Source organism: Canis lupus, chromosome 23, assembly GCF_048164855.1.
Source record: "Canis lupus baileyi chromosome 23, mCanLup2.hap1, whole genome shotgun sequence".
NCBI classification, from domain to species: domain Eukaryota; kingdom Metazoa; phylum Chordata; class Mammalia; order Carnivora; family Canidae; genus Canis; species Canis lupus.
In genome coordinates this window covers 14457019-14478871 of record NC_132860.1, presented here as the reverse complement: position 1 = coordinate 14478871, position 21853 = coordinate 14457019, and the positions used below count along the sequence as shown (strand labels likewise).

At 35.2% G+C, this 21853-nt stretch overlaps 1 protein-coding gene across 7 annotated transcripts in view; it reads right to left on the bottom strand.

The window, feature by feature from the left end:
* The window catches only part of BTBD10 (BTB domain containing 10), a 77555-nt gene that overhangs the window by 9831 nt on the left and 45871 nt on the right, over positions 1 to 21853 (bottom strand). For all 7 annotated transcript variants that reach the window (XM_072794021.1, XM_072794024.1, XM_072794022.1 and 4 more), the window contains 4 exons: positions 13359 to 13555; positions 10244 to 10529; positions 7151 to 7253; positions 5375 to 5495 (listed from right to left, as the gene is read on the bottom strand). In XM_072794021.1, coding sequence (XP_072650122.1) covers positions 5375 to 5495; positions 7151 to 7253; positions 10244 to 10529; positions 13359 to 13555 — 707 coding nt within the window. The remainder of the gene's footprint in view (positions 1 to 5374; positions 5496 to 7150; positions 7254 to 10243; positions 10530 to 13358; positions 13556 to 21853) is intronic.

Sequence of the window (21853 nt, the reverse complement as noted above, 5' to 3'; positions counted from 1 at the left end):
TGCAATCCAGTTCTAATACAACAGCCAAGAGTAATTCTTTTATTTTTCTTATTTTTAAGATTTCATTCATTTACTCATGAGAGACACACAGAGAGAGACGCAGAGACACAAACAGAGGGAGAAGCAGACTCCATGCAGGGAGCCTGATGTGGGACTTGATCCCTGGACCCCAGGATCACGACCTGAGCCGAAGGCAGACGCTCAACCTGAGCCCCCCTAGGCGCCCTAGAGTAATTCTTTTAAAACATGTCAGATCAGGACTACAACACTGCACAACTCCATACTGAATTCTGTGTGAACCGAACTGAAATGGTACAACCTGGCAATCTCACAGATCACATCACTCCTCTGTTCAAAACCCTCCAATGGCTTCCCATGTCATTCAGAGTGAAAGCCAAGATAAAGGTCTTAGATGACTTAGATCCCTTTCTAAATGACTTAGATCCCTTTCTACCCTCATCTTCTACTGAGGACACTCAAATTTACTTCACTCCAACTCTTTGCTGCTCTCATACATGCCAGGCAAGCTACCCCAAACCTTATACTCATTGTTAACCTCTGCTTGAAATTAAATTTTCCTCTCCAGTTAAGGCTTCTCTGGCTACTCTATGTCCTTTCCTTATGTCCCCCCTCTTCAGCACTGATTACTGACATACCATATGTTATTTGTTAACCTGGTTTGTCCGTCTTCCCCAAAAGAGTGTAAGTTCCATTAGAACACTAAGTTTTGCCTGGTTTGTTCATGCTGTATCCCCAGAACTGGAGCAGACTGGTAGAGAATTAAGTCATCAGATATTTATTCAGTTAATAAATTTTGTTTTCTCCCTACTTCTCTGGCCTTATTTCTCATCATTCACACTCCTCCCTCCACTCTAGCCATACTTCCCTTCTTTCAGTTCCTTAAGCATGTCATATTCCAACCTGACAGCCTCTGCAAATACCTTTGCTACTGTCTGGTAAGGTCAGTGTCTTATCCCCCTTGCTATTGCTCTAGGTCTCAGCTTTAATGTCACTTGGGTAATGATTTTCCACAGCCCCTTTACCATACACTTCTAATAGCATCTTATTTCTTCACTGCATTTTTCATTACTTGTCGAATGCCTATCTTCCCCACTAGACTGTAGACACCATAAAGGGCAGGGATAAGGTCTAATTCATTACTATATTTACTATATGCATGGAACTAACAAAAAGTCTGAATAAGAGAGGGGGATTACAAGTTAAATAGGAAACTAGAAACACATAGCTGATATTAAGAATTAGAGATAAAATAATTGGAAATCCACAGTGTATAGGGAGTGTCTGAAGCCACAATGATGAATGCCATCATTTAGAGTAAATGTATAGATTCTGTGAGAGAGAGTGGGTAGCTTAAGACAGAATACTTAGGACATTCAAGAAATCAAGGATCAGGGAGCAAGTGACAGAAAGATAAAGACTAAAAGAAGAATGTCAAAAAGCCAAAAGAAGAATCAAGAAGAAAGAAGTGACTTAACAGTGACACCTAAAGAAAATGTCTTTAAAGACAAGGATCCCAGAATTACCAATAAATTTTTAAACATTGTTCAAATATTCTAGCCAACTTACTAAGGCAAAAATATATATGTAAAGTGTTATTTAAAACAACAAAGTTGGGATCCCTGGGTGGCGCTGCGGTTTAGTGCCTGCCTTTGGCCCAGGGCGCGATCCTGGAGACCCGGGATCAAATCCCACATCGGGCTCCCGGTGCATGGAGCCTGCTTCTCCCTCTGCCTGTGTCTCTGCCTCTCTCTCTCTCTGTGTGTGACTATCATAAATAAAAAAAAAAAAAAAAAAAAAAAAAATTTAAAACAACAAAGGTGAGGGCAGCCCGGGTGGCTCAGCGGTTTAGCACCCCCTTCAGTCCAGGGTGTGATCCTGGAGACCCGGGATTAAGTCCCATGTCGGGCTCCCTGCATGGAGCCTGCTTCTCCCTCTCCCTGTGTCTCTGCCTCTCTCTCTCTCTCTCTCATGAATAAATAAAATAAAAATCTAAAAAAAAAAAAAAACCACAAAGTTGAAAAGGTATAGATAGTTCCTATCCTCCAGTTCAAACTGGTTTGATGCTACAAACTAAAAAATAGAGCAAGAGAGAGAGAGAGAGAGAGAACACACAAGTGACTCCTCTGTTATTTCAGTGTCTCTACATTTCAGTGACTTCACAGGCAGGATCTGCCTCTGATCACCCTTTCTCAATAGCTTGGAAACCGTTAAACAAGTTGTTACTAAAGGGTATTTAGTAATACAGCTATTCACTTGGAAATGTTACAAAATAGCATGTATAATATGATATTTGAATATTTTTAAAATTTACATTTCCTAATATTGCTCTTTTTTTTTTTTTTAAAGATTTTATTTATTTATTCATGATAGTCACACAGAGAGAGACAGAGAGGCAGAGACACAGGCAGAGGGAAGAGCAGGCTCCATGCAGGGAGCCCGATGTGGGATTCGATCCCGGGTCTCCAGGATCGCGCCCCGGGCCAAAGGCAGGCGCCAAACCGCTGCGCCACCCAGGGATCCCCTAATATTGCTCTTTTAAAAAAAAAAACAAACTCTTATTTAATACTATTCATTTAATCTCCACAACAACCCTGTGAAATAAGTATTATTGTCTCCATTTTAAAGATGAGAGAATTAGGGTAGCCCTGGTGGCGCAGCTCTCTCTGAATGAATAAATAAATAAATCTTTAAAAAAAAAATAAACGTACTAAGTCTTTAAAAAAAAAAAAAAAAAAGATGAGGGAATTAAAACAAGGTTTTAAGTAACATGCCCAAGAAACAAACCCATGACTCTATCCAATAAACATTCAGTACTTGTAGAATTTCAGGTTAAGGTATAGACACAGACATCTTAGTGTAATGTGCCATTTCAATTCTCAGTAAAGGCACATATTAGCAGGAAAACAATTCAGTTTTGGATCTAGGTCTATACCCACAGTATCCTTTTAATTTTTTTGTTTTAAAGATTTTATTTATTTATCCATGAGAGACACAGAGAGAGGCAGAGACTGAGGCAGAGGGAGAAGCAGGCTCCCTGTGGAGAGCCTGATGTGGGACTCAATCCCCAGACTCCGGGATCACACCCTGAGCCAAAGGCAGACAGACGCTCAACCGCTGGGCCACCCAAGCATCCCTCCTTTTATGTTTTTACAAGGCCATTTTGTCTCTTCAAATTCTATGTAGTTTTGTTTTTAATAAAGTCTATGAGAATCTCTGTATTTTTAAAAATATGTATTACAAGTATTCTAGAAACATTTACAAGTAATTATTTAAAAGCCAAAAGTCTAGAAAAACATTATACATACTTTACATAAAGACTCTCACCTTTAGTTCCATAAGAAATAAATGAGACTTAATAATAATGACATGGTCTATGTCCAAAGGATTACAAAACCAAATCCACATCATATTTTTTACCTGATAGTCCCCAAAATAGAATATCTAATTATATGAAATGAAATTAAAATGGTCCCCATGAATTAAAAAAAAAAACCCACAAAACTTGAACTCAAGGATCTACAATCAGAATAATTAATGCTCATGGTTTAATAAAGACATTTTTTAAGATGTGAAAAAACAAACTTTGTTCAAGTTTACTTATGTATGTTCTATTTGACTTTAAACTTTTAAATATCATTTATAGATACTCAGAGGTGGACCAGCCACTTTATCCCACCTATTGATATCTTTATGAAGACTTTACGGAATGTTTAGCAATAATAAAGTGGTACTTACGGGAAGACTTAATAAGACTACACATTTTAGCTCTTAAATAAACATGAAGAAAACAGTTCTATTTAAGTATACAGTAGGTGCCTTAAAATTTTAAATAAAATTTCCCATTCATAAGGCACCTGGATGGCTCAGACAGTTAAGCTTCTGCCTTCGGCTTAGGTCATGGTCATGAGGTCCTGGGGTTGAGCCCTGTGTATCAGGTTCCCTACTAAGGAGCTTCTTCTCCCTCTCCTGCTCCCTTGCTTGTGCTAATAAATAAAATTGTTTTTAAAAATAATTAAAAATTTCCCATTCACAGTTTCCAACAAACTAATCTCTGAGAAGGCATGCCAAGCTACTGTTGAGTTGAGGTTAATATAGTAAAGTAACTGTAAGTCCATGATTAACATAAGGCTATAACCACGCGTAGAAAGCTTTTAAAATGACTTCTCACCACATATAGGAAAAAATATAAGAACACAGGTTTGGGTTAAAAAACTTCCATGATGTGGCCCACCTGTTTATTCTCATGTCCTTATGTCCTGCTCTGCTCAGGACAGTCTCTGCTCCAACTAGGTTCTTTCCAAAGTATATTTTTTGCATCTTTATTCCAAAAAACTCAGCTGTTAGAATCACCTCATTACTCTACTCTTTCTAAATCACTATTTATTCTTTACTACCTGCCTCCTCTGAACTCTTCCCCAATCCCTCTAGCCTACAATGACCTCTCCTGAACTTCTCCAACTACTTAACATCCAAGTTAACATTTGAAAATTCTCCTATTCTGACATCTGTGTATAATCATCTTTCTTTGCTTAGGCATGGCAAAATGGTGAGAGGGACGGGTGATGAGGAACAGGTTGGTGAGGGGAAAACATTGATCAAAAAGTTAGAATTTCCAAAGTTCTAGACTCTGCTCTGAGGCTGTTTGAGGTTCTTAAACAAAGTCACATAACCCTTTGTACAAATAAGGGTTAGATGTTCAATCTAAGATCTTTAATGACAAATACTGTTTTTGAGAATTATTTGTATCTTCCATAGTGGCTTTGGATATTACTTTACATCAGAAGTACAAGAAAATTATAAATTTTTGGTTGATGTGATCTCAGAAGTGAAACCAAATACCATTCGTGACCAAAACCAGGGCTCCCAAGCTGGAAGATAAAGATGCAACAAATGACAGAGACGCGGTCAAGGAGGAAATCTGGGAGAATCTATCAAAAAATACATACATACATATATAAACAATTTTTTTTTAATTTTGGAAAATTGCACATGGAACTTATAAAGATCTCTGTAGAGGGACCCCTGGGTGGCTCAGCAGTTGGCATCTATGTTCGGCTCAGGTGGTGATCCCGGGGTCCTCAGATGGAGTCCCACACTGGGCTCCCTGCAGGAAGTCTGCTTCTCCCTCTGCCTATGTCTCTGCCTCTCTGTGTGTCTGTCTCTCATGAATAAACAAAATCTTAAAAAAAATAAATAAATAAAAAGGATCTCTGTAGACTTCCACAAACCATTCTCACAATGCTTTATAATTCAATTAAATATTTGATGTCTACATAAATATCAGTCTTTCAGGCTTTTCATTCCAATATAATGTAACTCTACAAAACACTCATACCCAAAACGTCATACTTACTGAGATCTCTACATTTAATAGTACTATATTCAAAAGAAATACAAAGGTAGTCGCATGCTTCTCTCAATTCAGGAATAGATATGCCATCAGGACAACGGATTATTCCTGTTTTGTAGTAATCCTATAAAAAAAAAAAAAAAAAAAAAAGGAAAAAATGCGTAAGTCTAGAGCACAAGGTGGCCAAAACCTTACTATTAAGGTTAAGCTGGTAGCATTTTCAAAAACAGTGGAGCTCTGAGATTTCTGAACTGTGGAATTTTAAAGTTAGATGAGACCTCAGTTCACCTAACCACTTTTTCATTTTACTAATAAGAAAACTTTGACTCAAATAGGTTCACTGACTTACCCAGTCATATAATTAGTTAATACAGAGGAAAGATTAGAACCCAGATCTTCTCATTACTGATATATTTCTTCTATCATGCCAATTCATATGTATTTTCCCTTCTACAAGTTATTTTTCTATATAACTACCATCAAATTTTAAAACTTTTTTCAGGGTGCCTGGGTGGCTCAGTTGTTAAGTGTTTGCCTTTGATTCAGGTCATGATCCCAGGGTCCTGGGATGGAGTCCTATACTGGGCTCCTTGCTCAGATGGGAGTCTGCTTCACCCTTCTCACTCTCCCTCTCCCTGCTGCTCCCCTGTGCTGTCAAAATAAACAAAATCTTAAAAACAAAACATTCTTAAGAAAGTTAAGTAATACATTCTAAGGTACCTTAAACATTACCTCAAGAATTAAGGAAAATTTATGGTTCTTGGTAAAGAACTTCAAAGTCATATCCAACCATTAAAATATGCAAACAGAACACAAAATCAGATATTCTTCTTCCAACTAGTATTCTTTGATGTATCCCATATTATGAACAATTAATAGTGCTTATTTCCAAAATCTACTTGAAAAATTATTAAGGGCTAGCCTGAAAATTACAGCTGGGTCATAATTATTATTATTATTTTTTTTTTTACTTGTCAACTCCATTGGGTTGGTTAAATGAAGTATGGCTAGCTGAAAAACCACTCCTTCCCTCTCCTCACAAATTAAGATCTGCCTCAAGCTTCTTAATATTCAGAGCCACAATAACACAATAAAGTTGCTATGCCAATAGAAGCAAGACATCTTAGAACTTGCCAAGTACTACCAACCCAATGAAGATCAACTTCTATTCCTATCTTGTACCTCAGGATCCTCCCCCCTACCTGCTTTCCTCAAAATTATTTGAGGAATAATTTTAACAATATTTTCAGACAGTGGCATAAAATGTCACACACTATAAATCAAATCTTTGTCACTGATTTGAAATTACAAGTAGGAACTCGATAATACTAATTCAAGTATTCCTCAAAATAAAAGGTTAAAAACCTCAAAAAAAGGTTTAAAAGATGCTAACAAATACATTTCAGAGATGACTTTTAAATGTTAACTGTCCACATTGCCAGTTACGTGCAATAAAATATTAGAATTGAAGTAACCACATTTATTCTCAGCAGAAAAGAATCAACTTATTTAAGAGAACTAGGGAAGGAAGAGTAACACGACTCCAGAGCTATTACCACTAAATCCTTTGAAAGAACTGCCTATTTATGCCTAAGAGATGAATCATCCCCCAACCTATATTTGTATCTTTATGTACTAAAATAAAAATGAATAAAATGGTAATTAAAAAAAAACAATATTCTGCATAGAGATATTCAAACAGAATTCTGCTTCCAATCAACTACCTACTGAAAAAGGTAGTTAAGATTAAGTCAATGCAGGTAAGAAATAAGCACTCACCAGAATAGCTCGAAACACAGTGGAGCCAATTCCCTCTGCCACTTCATACTCTCCCTTCTCATTGGGACGCGTAAAGTTATGTTCTCTGCCAGATCCAAACATCCTATGATATTAGTAAACAATTCAGAAATATAACAGGATACTTCCTTTGAAGTGAAAACTTATCTCATGGACAAAAGTAAAAAGGAATTACAATATATCAGTAAATTAGTTAAAAAATTCTTATCAGCAATTTATTCAGCAAATGTAATAAATGAAGGAATATTAAAGATACCTCCTTTCTAATGGGAGGGAACAGTAATATAGATTCCCTACAAGCAAACAAAATCAGCTGATAAAATTCAGAAGCTAAAGAACGTTTTTAGTCTTTTTTTTTTTTAAATTTTACCCATTCATTCATGAAAGACACATAGAGAGAGAGGTAGAGACACAGGCAGAGGGAGAAGCAGACTCCATGCGGGAGCCTGATGTGGGACTTGATCCAGGATCACACCCTGGGCGGAAGGCAGTCGCTCAACTGCTGAGCCACCCAGGCAGGCATCCCTTTAGCCCTTTCTTCTCAGGGGAAGGGGAATGGGGAATCAATCAATCGAGGGGAAAGGTGATTTTTATTCTAATCTTAACAAGGAAAAAAAAAAAAAAAGGAAAAGGGAAGCCATGTTAACTGTGCCTTTTCCTTAAAACTGCTGCCTTCACTGCAAAGTTAATGCTATAGTGCAGCACACACAGTAAAGGAGGAAAAAGATAGGCAGATTAGGTTATTTCATTTTTTACAATTTAAACTATTAAGTGGGGACGCCTGGGTGGCTCAGTGATCCTGGGGTCCTGGGATGGAGTCCCACATTGGGCTCCCTGTGGGGAGCCTGCTTCTCTCTCTGCCTGTGTCTCTGACTCTGTGTGTCTCTCATGAATAAATTTTTAAAAAATCTTTAAAAATAAACTATAAGTGTAAGAAACAGCACTCAAAATTCTTACACCTGCATCCTAAAACTGAAAAATAAGCAATCAAATGCTTAAGTAAAGAGGAATGAGGAAGTTAAGAGATGAATCAAAAGTTTAAACAAATGAGTAAAAAGTCTTTAATATTAATTTTTACATAAGAAAATACAGATTTGGGGGCACCTGGGTGGCTTAGTCAGTTAAGCATCTGTCTTTCACTCAGGTCATGATCCCAGGGTCCTGGGATCGAGTATCACATAAAGCTCCCTGTTCACCAGGGAATCAATCTGCTTCTCCCTCTCCCTCTGATGCTCTCCCTGCATGTTCTCTAATAAAATCCTAAGAAAGAGAAGAGCAGAGCAGAGCAGAGCAGAGAAGAGAAAGAAAAGAAAAAGAAAGAAAAGAAAAGAAAAAAGAAAAGAAAAGAAAAGAAAAGAAAAGAAAAGAAAAGAAAAGAAAAGAAAGAAAGAAAATACAGATTTCTAATCTTTATCAAGTAATGTTCTTGGCCCTTTAATAGTAACCATTTTGAAAAGAGACAAGTTACAGAATATGTTCTTCAAAATCAAAAAAGTTTAATGCATTACGTTCAAGACAACTTAAAAATTGTGGTTAAAGCAAGCTGAATCTCAGAATTAAATGATACCATCATTCCTAAGTATTCTACTCAACAATTTCCCAATTTAAATGGTTTTGAAAAAAAAAAAAAAAAAGGTTTTTCTTTTGCTGGTAACATAGAAATCTATAAAGAACAAAGCATTTTTTTATTTCAAAGTTTCCAAAAGAATGTCAACTACTTTTTACAGTTCCCATGAATATTAATTTTCATCCCCAAAGATATGCTTTACTCAACTGGCATGAAAAGATGACTTCACTGATTAAAAAAAAAGGGGGGGGGATGATAGTCTTTCAGGAACCAAATGTCATGCAATTTTCTCAAATACCTGAAATTTTTTGATAAAATACGGAGAATGCTAGGCTTTTCAGATCAATATGGATATATACAAACACAAATCTCTTGGGCTTTGTTTTGTTTTCCTTTTAAAGAAAACATAGCCTACCGAAGCAAAATTTCAAATATCAACTTTTTAACTGTGTTTCTTTAAAATTTAGATAAAAATTAGAAGTATTAATAATGTCAAGTCCTCCTCCTGACACCTTCCATCAATAATCTTCCTCTGTGCTACTAAAAATACATAAAAGCCATACTTACTTGTTTGCCTCGGATGTAAAGTCTAACAGCTAATGTTCAAAGGAATACTTATTCAAAATGTTATGCTGTTATGTTAGCTTTTATTCTGTATGTAGAAATACTGAGTAATCACAAGTGTACACACAGGCATCCAAAAAAGTTACTCATATGCAATGTAGGGAAAAATCACAATTTTGTTTTTACATCCTATAAACTTCTATTTCATTTCTATGCTCTATTTTATATTAAGAGTGAACCAAAAAAGATAATTTTACATTGAAAAGGTATTTGATCCTAGTTTTGAACATGCTGAAAAATCAAGTCTATATTGCCTATATCATTCTTAAGACTGCAGCTCCCACAACTATAAACTTTACATTAACATTTACTCTGGACCAGCAGAAATTAGAAGATGACTATAAGTATCTCTCCTTCATTCTATTAACTACTTGTTAAGAACATTCCTTTTTTAAAGTATCTATGTCAAACTAACAACTCTGCTGACTTTTCAGCTAACCAAACTTTTTTCTTTAAACAATACTGCTATATTCGGTGGTTGAATTTAGGAGCCCCCAAGTGAAGAAAGCATATTATTACTGCTATATTCACCTTGTTAGATACAATTTAAGGTTTCAACCTGTGGAGATCATTTAGGACCCTATCTTCAAAAAAAAACAAAACAAAACAAAACAAAACAAAACAAAACAAAAGGACCCTATCTTCATTAACTAATATATTTGTTTTTCCTGCTGATACAGCAAAGATTGTTAGAAATAAAACCAAGTTCAAGATCTGGCTCTACCATTTTCTGGCTGTATTAACTTGAGCAAGTTATATTTAACCTCCAAAGTTCAGTGCACCTGTAAAACAGGAATACTACCATCCAACAAAGAGTTACTCTAAAACTTAAATAATGTGCAAGTGCTTTAGAATTTAATGCAAAGAACTGCAATTATACAAACCTGCCCAACATTGTATTTGGCTGTGCAGTAAAAATGGATGGGTCTACAACGAATCTAGTATTATCCACTATTAGCGTTACTCGTTCCGACGTTCTTACATTCCGAGCTCCTTCTTTTGCATTTTCATATACAAACACCATCTCTCCAGATGTCTTACAGCTACCATCAGAACTTGACTGACTACTGTTTCTGCTGCTGTTCCCAGCACTGCTACTGGAACCATTTGGAGATGCCTTTTGAGGACGAGGACTGCTTGGACGAGAGGAACTGTGATCTTTTTCTCGTTCTGAAATTAAGATGTTAAAGTTATGCAAATTTTCCTTTAAAAAAATTCAAGATCCATACATAACTTTTTAAAATTCCGATGTAGAAAAGTTGTTTCAAATCATAGCATTTCTGGGTGCCTGAGTCGCTCAGTCAGTTAAGCGTCTGCCTTCAGTTCAGGTCATGATCTTATTAGGGTCCCGGGACAGAGCCCCATTTCAGGCTCTCTGCTCAGAAAGCCTGCTTCTCCCCTCTTCCTCTGCCCTTCCCTCTACCCCCACCCCTTGTACTCTCTCCCTCTCAAAGAAATAAAAAGAAATAAATAAACAAATCACAGCACTTCTGCTTTTTGATTTCAAAGTAACATTTTCACAGAACACCATAGATATTATTTCCCAGGAATAAGACCTAGAAGTCGAAATGTTTTCTAAATTAATTTTTGTACATTTTTAAAAAGATGTATAACTAATGCTTAAACAGACTAATATCAAAATTAAATTTTATGTTATTACTCTATTTAAAAATATATGAAACCCAAGGAACAGAAGAGTCTTACAAGTCAAATAAGCACTGAGTTAGTAAAAGATTAATAAAAATGCCAACTTTTTTTTTTTTTTTTAAAGATTTTATTTATTTATTCATGATAGTCACACAGAGAGAGACAGAGAGGCAGAGACACAGGCAGAGGGAGAAGCAGGCTCCATGCACCGGGAGCCCGACGTGGGATTCGATCCCGGGTCTCCAGGATCGCGCCCTGGGCCAAAGGCAGGCGCCAAACCGCTGCGCCACCCAGGGATCCCTAAAAATGCCAACTTTAACTGTCCTAAATACTGAAAGTATTAGTAATACCCTGAGAACACAAAAGTACAAACTTTGGACTCTCACTATGTTAATGAGGCCATCCCTAAACTAGTAATTTATCTCACAAAAGCAAGATCCCAAAGGAAGAAAAAAATGGTCACTAAGGACACAAGGAATATTTATTCTTTCAAATGACATTTTATTTACTTATTTTGAGAGAGAACAAAAGAGAGAGTACAAGCAAGGGGAGCAGCAAAGGGAGAGGCAGAAGCAGGATTAGGGAGAGGGAGAAGCAGGTTTATTTATTTGAGAGAGGGAGAGAAAAGAGAGAAGGAGAGAGAGAGAGAGAGAGAGAGAGAGAAAGCATGAGTGGCAGGAGGAAAGGGAGAGGGAGAGGGAGAAGCAGGCTCCTTGATGAGCAGAGACCGGATGTGGGGCTTGATCCCAGGACCCTGAGATCAGGACCTGAGCTGAAGGCAAACACTTAACTGACTGAGCCACCCAGGTGCCCCCAAATGATTTTTAATGTCTACCAAATAAAATGGCTTCAACAGCTGATGATATACTGCTTTCTTTTCAATCTCACTTTTGTTGGAATAAAAGCACTGTCACAAATTCTAGAGGATCATATAATTACTATATATAATTTTAATTAGGTAGGAAATATTGTTAAAATTCAGAAGATTTTTTTTGGCTGTTCCAATATTCTACAAAGGGAGAATTAAAACTAAGATTCTGTGATAAGTTCCCTTTAGAGGCTAGATAGCTACACTTTAAAGGTGACCTAAAAATGTACCTCCTCTCATCAGATTCATCAGCTTCTGCCAAATTCCTCCATGACTCAGGCTACTCAGAACACTCTGTACAGCTTTACTGATTATATAATTAGGTTTGCTATATCTCCAGAGATATTCTGACACCTCCATTTTATTGCCTGTTTCCAGAATGCTGGTAGCATCCCAAAAGCAAAATCTGCTGAATTAATAAAATCATTTATTATATCTTCCTATTCTCTTCCCAGGGACTGAACTTAGCATATAACAAACTGTCAATTCCTGTTTGTATTCACATGGATTTTTGGCTAATCAGTACTAGTTTGATGTTGAGGACTTACTTAAAAACTGACAACTTCTCTGTATAATTAAGCCCTAAGATGAATTATTTTGATGTATAACAATCAAAAACAACCTCAAATAAAATATTAAATTTGCCCCTTCTCCAAGAGCAAATGAAATTGAACAAGGTCACATTGCTTATGTACCACTGCTTCAGACTGGTACTTTTCAGTCAATTTATTTACTTGAAATATAATAATGTTCATTTATAATAAATCAGTGGGAAGGAAGAAAAAGACCTGAGCTACTTGCCAAGAAAACAACACCTCACACCTTCCTTTTTATCTTCTATTTCTTAAATTAAATATATTGTCAAAACTCAAAATAAATTATTACATGGTTATGCTAGCTTTCACTTCCTTTTCTAGCACAATTAACCAAGAATTCCTATCGATAGTTTACTATAAATTTTAAAAAATAAACTGCTTATGTATCACATAAGATAAAAATCATTTTGAAAGATTTAGGGGCTACTGGGTGGCTCAGCTGGTGAAGTGTTTGCCTTCTGCTCAGGTCAAGATCCCAGAGTCCTAGGATGGAGCCCCACACTGGGAACCCTGCTCAGTGGGGAGCCTGCTTCTTCCTCTCCCTCTGCCTCTCTCTCTGCCACTCAATGTTCTCTCTCTCAAATAAATATTTTGAGAAATTACAAAATAAAAAATAAAAAGATTTTTAAAATCTCGTGTCACAGTTTTAAAGGCTTCTCAAATTCTTTTATGAAACTGTCCTAGAACCTTAAAAAATTCACTAACTTTCATTTAATAAGTTAATTTTTTATAGCAAGAATGAAGCTAAGCTAAAATAGAAGCAACTGAATAGAAGTAAGAAGTTAATTCTATTCTGAAGTACTAGGCAAAATTCACAGTCATTACTGTTTTCAAAAGGTAATTGCATGCTTTTAAAAACTGTCAGGAAGATTAGCTGATTTTACATACCAACATGGTGCTGTCGTGTTGGAGAAGTAACATTTCTAATACAAGGAGTGAGCTGAGATTCTGTTCTTTCATGAGATGAATCTCGTGATCTGTCACTTGACCTTCGTCTGTCTCTTGATCGTTCATGTCCCCCGCTAGCACCATGAAGACTCATTTTGGTGTGGTCAACAATTCCTTTAGCAACACGTGAGGGGGTGCTGGTAAGTCAGAAGAGAAAATTAACCATAAAAGTAGAACATGAGATCACAAATGCTTTTAAAGAAAAACATAATTACCTATTTTGAAATTTAAGAATCAAATGCTACTTTACAATTCTGAAATGTAATTACCTTAAACGTGTAGGTTTTACAAATGCTGGAACACAGTATCTTTAAAGATCACCTAATCCAACTCTTTAAGAACGAGAAAACTAAAGCCCAGAAATGTTAATTAACTTTTGCGTTAGTAGTAGTATAGCAGTAGTAGTAGTAGAGACCACTCAGATCTCCTAAATATTTTTCAAGTATTTTGCTCTCTTTGATAGGGGTACAGGGAGGGAGGCAGAGAGAAAGAACATGAGCTTCCAGAACTTTTAAAAAATGAGCTATGAGGCAAAGTAACTGGTCTACTTGCCAAATAAAATAAGTCTTCATGTTTACTTTAATCAACTTATTTTGACTGAACTTTCAAATTTTTTGAAAAAAATATTTTTTGAAAAGTATTTCTCTAAAAAGCTTAACTAATCGTGCTGTGTAAAGTTACAGAATTTAAAATTTTAAAACCTCTTATATAAATTTGCTCAGGAGAAGTGAATAACTGAGAATGATGATTAACTAGTCTAGTTGACAGAATTAAGACACAATTGTTTATAAAGTCATATATATGTACTATATGTACAATGCAATAGAGAAGCTCCCTCAAGGAACTTCTATGCATCAGTATCAGTAATACATGTGCATTAGTAAATGCATGAATATGTAGAAACTGAAACAATTCAAGTTATCCTAAATTTCAAATATAAAATGGCTAAATATGTCTCAAATACATAACTAATAAATGAGCCATAGATAATAAATGCTTTAAGATCTCAGAGAAGAAGACATCACTGTAGACTCTCGAATTAATCAATGATGAACCAAGTGCTGCCAAAACAGATAAGGTTTTAATAATCAAAATACATTGCAGGTAGGAAAACTGACAGGAACAAAAATGAGAGCGCCAGACCTAATACATTTGGAAATTTACCATCTTAGCATATACCATGGTGCATGGTTTAAAAATACTGAAGTGTTTTTTATAAGTAGAAACAGAAGAAACTTCAAGGCTTTAGAAAAATACAGAAATACATATTGTACTTTAGTACTTAATTGTTCAACAAGTTGAATATTACTTAACATTTTGGAACCTTAGTTTTACCTCATCTGTAAAATAAAGGTTCCACTTACTTTGTAAGGTTAATATGAGGATTAAAACAAGATGTATGCTAATAGACAAAGTACCTAGCAGTACAGAATCACCCACTAAATCCTAGTTTATTTAGTTATGACAGATGAACATATTAAAGTTCAATTAGAAGACTGCTCAGAGTCACACAGTATTTAGTGGATATGCTAATAACACTGTAGGTAAAGACTCTTGATTCATTCCAGTGCCCCCTCCATCACTGAAACCCACACTAGTTAAAAATTAAATCTTCTTGATTCAATTTTAAATTCCATAGTGCTTCTGGGTCAATTCCTCTGTTGGCTTATTATCTACAATTCTTTGTTATTCTAACGTTTCCTTTCATTATAGAAATCAGTCATCACCTCATTATAACGGACTACAAAGGTAAAAGATAAGGCTTTGTGTTTACCCTATGAGTTACTTCCAGAGAAATAAAGGCAATCTATTAACCTTTATCACCTATTGGTCTTTCGTGAACCTACGGAGAAAAAAAAATTTTACTCCCACTTTCTTTCTAGTGAAAAAGATCTGAACAGGATTGCATCCTTGGAACACAATTTTTTTCTTCAAATAGAAAAGATCCTACACTCCATTTATGTTAAAATCATCAGAGAAGAAACAACAGAATTTCTGGTTTGTGTCCTAAAAGTAGGAAAAAGAAGGCAATCTACACCAATAGAAAAAGGATTACATTATATATTGAAAAACATAACTCCTCCAATTATTCTAGCTCTAAAGTTTTAAATGAGCTTAAATATGAGTCTGTTAATCTAATGGACAAGGTATAAACACAACTACAACTAAGACATATGCAAGACAAATGTTCGGTTTGAGTAAGGGCCAAGGAGACTGATTAATTGAAATAATGTTTCCACTGGACATTTTATAACTGAAACATTAAATACTTCCAAGCATTCATTCTGCTAAAATATTAGCTTCAGTTCTAAACTGTTTAGATTTTAAATAAATGCATTCTTCTATTCTTTCTTTTCATTCCCAAATGGAATACACGTTGAAACAGACCTTCAAAATCAGATGTCATGGAAGACTAATTACGTCCTACTTTATTTAATTAAATAATTTTAGATCAGAAAAGTAATCTAAGGGCAAAAATAATACGTGTAAAAGAAAATGAGGACAAGCAAGTTCAGAGGAGAGAAGTCTGCTTCATTTAAGAGTTGGGTATCCATGAACTGACAACAGGTAAGGAGATGAAGATTACATCAGCCCCAACATCTATTTCTAGTCAAGAAAGAGTAACAGGACTGAATTTTCTTTCCTATCTGGAAAAAAAAACAAAACAAAAAACAAAAAAAAACACCAAACACGGCAAAATACATAAAACAGCGGTTTGCAAGACACAGTAAGAAAGAGAGTGAACCCTAAAAGATGAAAAACAAATGAGATAAACCCAACAATTGCTCCAAAGTACTATCTTAAGAGAGTTTCCAGAGTAAACAGGGAGGTGAAACACAAGCAGAAAACCTAGTAGATTCAGGTAAGGATACGGAATTCAAGAGCTTGGGAACAATAGGTGGCTAGAGTTCTTAAGAAAGAGTACCAGAGAGGGGAGAGCAGAACAAAGAGAAATCCTCAGAGATCTGCAGTCTTTGTGGAATACTGAGCTGAGTACCAATCAGCAAACACCTAATGCTGGGTAAAGAACCAATTTAAAGGATTAGAAAATACAGTCACCAGGACTCATAAAGGGCCTATTTCCCTTAGGCAGGCCGGAAAACCTCATTCATAGAGTAGTGGAAGAATCTAGAGGGTCTTAGCTTTGAAATGGAAATTAGACCTAGACTGGGTACTGAGGTAGTCACATTTAACAAATCTTAACAGCAAGACCTAAAAGAATCAAACTGTTTCCACATAACTAAATTGAATCCTAAAACAAAGCTCAAGAATATTTACAGAAAAGCAAAAATTTCCAGTACCCGAAGTAAAATTGGATGTATGGCATCCAATAAAAAATTACGAGGCATGTAAGTAAGTAGAAAAACATAACTTGTAAGAGAAAAAACTCAATCAAAATCAACTTGGAACTGACATGTCTCAGAAACAAAGACATTAAAACAGTTATTATAATCATATTCCTGCAAAGGGTTATGTAGAAATAAAGAAGATAAAGACGCAGAGCAAACTTCCAGACATAAAAATGATATCTAAGATGAAAAACAGACTGAATGGAATTAATGGAAGATTACACATTATAGAAGAAAATTGTGAATTTGAAGACACAGCAAGAAGAAATATCCAAAATAAATATAGTATTCGCTATAAAAAAATAAATGGAGCATGAGTGAGCTGCAGGTCAATTTCAAATGCCCTAATATAAGTATAAATGGAGTCCATAAAAGAAGAAAGGTAGAGAAAATTTAAAAATATTTTAATCACATCTTGAAACGTAGTAAGAACTATAACGTTGCACATGTAACACACACAACAAATCCTAAACACATTTTGAGAAAAAATAAAACACAAAACAAATTTTAAAAACCCTGAGAACCTATATTTGTTATGTCTAGTAGAAACACACCCTTCAAAAATAAAGGGGGAAATGCATTTTCAGACAGACACACACACACACAAAGATGAATGAATTCATCATGAGCAGACCTGCACTACAAGAGTTATAGGAAGGCCTTCAGTCAGAAGAAAAAACCCAACATAATAAAAATTTGTAGAATGGCATGACATTACAACAGTAGTTTGGGGGGCAAATTATGGCATTAAATGCCTATGTTAGAAAAAAGACAGTTGTAAAAAAAAAAAAAAGAAAAAGTTACTTCAGTTTTCACCTTAAGAAACTAAACAAAGACTAAATTAAACCCAAAGTGGAAAAAAGTAGTACCAAAGACCAAAGTAGAAATCAAAATAGAAAAAGAATGGGGAGGAGGGGAATCAATGAAAACAAAACCTAGTTCCTTTGAAAAAAAAAAAAACAATTAAATTTATAAACCTACAGCCAGACTGGAGGGAAAAATTGAAAAGATACAAATTCCAATATCAGAAATGAAAAAGTTGGCATCACTACAAAGGTCATCTATGTTAAAAGAGTAATAGAAGAGTATCATAAACAACTTTATATAAGTTCATCAACTCAGAAAAACTGAACAAATTCCAAGCTACCAAAACTTAAGAAGAAACAGATAAAGTGAATAGCTCTATTTTTCTTTTAAAGGTTTTTATTTATTTGAGAGAGTAAGGGAGCACATAGTCAAACCCAAGGCTCCATCCCAAGACCACAAGATCAATACCTGAGCAGAAGTCAGATCCTAACTGACCTAGCAACCCAGGCACCCCTGAATAGATCTATTTCTATTAAAGAAATTGAATTTGTAGTTAAGAATTTTCCCTCTAAGAAAACTCCAGGCCCACATGGCTTTACAAATTTAGTCCACCAAGTACATAAGAGAGATATAATACCAATTCTACATAAACTCCTTGAAGAAAATGGAAGAAAACATGGGATGCCTGGGGTGGCTCAGTGGTTGATTGTCTGCCTTTGGCTCAGGGTGTGATCCCGTGGTCCTGGGATTGAGTCCTGCATTAGGCACACAGGGAGCCTGCTTCTCCCTCTGCCTATGTCTCTGCCTCTCTGTGGGTCTCTCATGAATAAAAAAAATCTTAAAAAAAAGAAAATTGAAGAAAACATATTTCTATGAGGCCAGCATTATCCAAGTACCAAAACCAAAGACTTTATAATTACAGATATCCCTCAGAATATGCATATTTTAAACAAAATTTTCATCAAATAGAGCAGTATATAAAAATGTCAATATAGCATGATCTAATGAGATTTACCCTAAAAATGCAAGATTGCTTGAATATTCAAAAATCAATTACTATATGTCAATTATACTTCAATAAAAAACACCTTTTGCTCAATCAATATTCATATTAACAAATTAATGAAAAAATTGTATCTCAGTATACATACAAAATACAAAATTGGTATTGGCAAAATACAAAATCTATTCCTAATTTTTTTAAAAAATAAAAAAGCAGCGAAATAGGAATACAATGGTATTTCACCAACTAGATGAAAGATATCTCTGGAAAACCTACAGCCAACATCATACTTAGTGGTTAAAGACCAAACACTTTCCACCTAAGATCAAGAACAATACAAGATGTCCACTCTCACCACCACTTTTATTCACTAATGAACTAAATTAAAGAATCTAGCCAAAATAATATATCAAGAAAAAGATCTAGATGCATCCAGATTGAAAAAGAAGCAAAAGCATCCTTATCTGAAGATAATACAATCACTGATTGTAGACTCTAGTACAAAAAGTCCTAGAACTAATAAGTTTAACAAGATTAGAGAATATAAGATAAATATTCAAAGTCAACTCTATTTCCATTTACAGTTGATCTTTCAACAACACAGGAGTTGAGGAATCAACCTCTGCATAGTCGAAAATCTGCACGTAACTTTTGACTCCCCCAAAACTTAACTATAACAGCCTACTGTTCCCAGAAGCCTTACCTATAAGCAGCTGATTAAAACATATTTCATGTTATATGTATTATACACCGTATTCTGACAATAAAGTTAGAGAAAAGAAAATGTTAAGAAAATCATAAAAAATAGAAAATACATTACAGTACTCTATGTATTTTTGGAAAAAATCCACATATAAGCAGTCCCATGCAGTTCAGACCTATGCTGTTAAGGATCAACTATACCAGGAACAAAAAAAATCAGAAATTAACATTTTAAAGCACCATTTACAATAGCACCAAAATCTGAAAAATATAAGAATAACTCTGACAAAAGATGTGGAAGATTTGCATGCTAAAAACTGCAAAACATTGCTGAGAGTAATTTAAAAAGAACGAAATAGAAAAATTTACCGTGTTCACAAACAATTCAATGTTATTAAGGTAGCAATTCTCCCCAAGTTGACCTATAGATAAAATATAACTCCAGGGGCACCCAGGTGGCTCAGCCAGATGAGCAACTGACTGGCTCAGGGCATGATTTGGGGGTTCTAGGGTTGGCCCCACTTGGGGCTCCACCATCAGTACAGAGTCGGCTTGTCCCTCTACACACCCCCGGCCTGTGTTCACACTCTCACTTTCTCTCTCATAAAATAAATAAAATTTTGGGACGCCTGGGTGGCTCAGCAGTTGAGTGTCTGCCTTCAGCTCAGGGAGTGATCCCAGAGGCCCAGCATTGAGTCCCACATCATATTCATTGCGTGAAGCCTGCTTCTCCCTCTGCCTTTCTATGTCTCTGCCACTCTCTCTGTCTCGCATGAAAAAATAAAATCATTATAATAAATAAATAAAATCTTTTTTAAAAACCCACAATATAAGTCCAATAAAAAACTTGGTGGTTTCTTAGTCAAAAGAAACTGGTTCTAAAATTCATATAGAAGTGGCAAGAACCTAGAATAGCCTACATAACTTTTTTAAAAAAATAGATATGGAACATTAACACAACCTAATTTCAAGGCTTATTATAAAGATACGGGAATGAACACAGTGCATTATGGGTGTAATGACAATGAGATCAATGAACCAGAAAAGGGCCTACATACTCATTTCCAACAAGGGTTCAAAGTCAATTTAAAAGTCTTTTCATAAAATAGTGCTGAAACAAACAAATATACAATGCATACTACACCTCCAGCATCTGGGTAGGAAGGTGTTGCAGGCAAGAGGAGAAGAGTTTGTGTTGTACAAAAGTGAAATCAAAGTGGATCACAATCCTAAATCTAAAACCTAAAATTATACAAGTTTGAGGGGGAAAAAAGCAGAAATTATTAAAAAATAAATAGATGAGGGGCACCTGAGTGGCTCAGTAGGTTAAGCAGCCAACTTTATTTCAGCTCAGGTCATGATCTTCGGGTCGTGAAACCAAGCCCCACATTGGGCTCCACACTGGGTGTAGAGCCTGTTTAAGATTCTCTCTCTCTCTTTCTCTCTCTCTGCTCTCTAAGAATAATAAATAAACTGATGAATTGGAGCTACATCAAAATTTTAAAATTTTGCTCTTCAAAAAACACTGTTAGAGTGAAATCACATATCTGATAAAGAACGTGTATCTAAAATATAAAGCACTCTCATTGTGTAAAAAATCTGAGATATACAGATGAAAAAAATAAGTACATGAAAAGAAGCTGAACATCATCACTCATTAAGGAAATGCAAATTAAAAGCACAACTTAATACCATTTCACATCTATTTGAATGGCTAAATAAAAAGAATGCTATATCAAGTGTTGATGAATACCTGTATAAAATGACACTGTCACAGACTCCTGATGGTAATGTAAAATGGTACCATAACTTTAAAAACTGTTTTGGGAAACAGTTTGAAAGTTTCTTAGAAGTTAAATATATACTATCCATATGACCAGGCATTCCATCTGACCTATTTACTCAAAAGAAATAAAAGCATATCTCGCAAAAAAGATACAAACACTGTTAGTTGCTTTATTTGTAACAGCCCAAACTAGAAACAACCTAAATGTTTATGAACTGGATAATTTGTGCTGTATGCATACAATAAAAAAGGACACATTTATACCAAGTTCTAAGAAACACAAACTACTGTTTAGTGTCAGAAAATATACTGGTGCTTGTATGAGCACGGATATGGGGACTGAATGAGGCAGAAGGAAAGAGTTAGAAAGGACCCCAAGGAGAAGTCTTTGAAAAGGCCACAACTAGAAGAACATTATCAAAGAAAGTTTCATAGTTAAAAGCAAACATATAATAAAAGTAGTAGATTAATCACTTATAAATTTAGTACGGAAGTTGAAACACAAAAGTATAAAATCAATCATAGCCACAAAACTCAAGTCAAGGGCTTTACAAAATAAAAAGATGTAAATATGACATCACATACCTAAAATGTGGACGAAGGATAAAAATCTAGTGCTTTTAGAACATGTTCGAATTTAAGTGACCATCAACTTAATATAAACTTCTATACACGTAAAATGTTATATGAACCTAATGGTAACCATAAACCAAAAACCTATAATAGATGCACAAAAAATAAAAAGAATCTAAGCATAACACCTAAGAAAACCATCAAACCATGATGA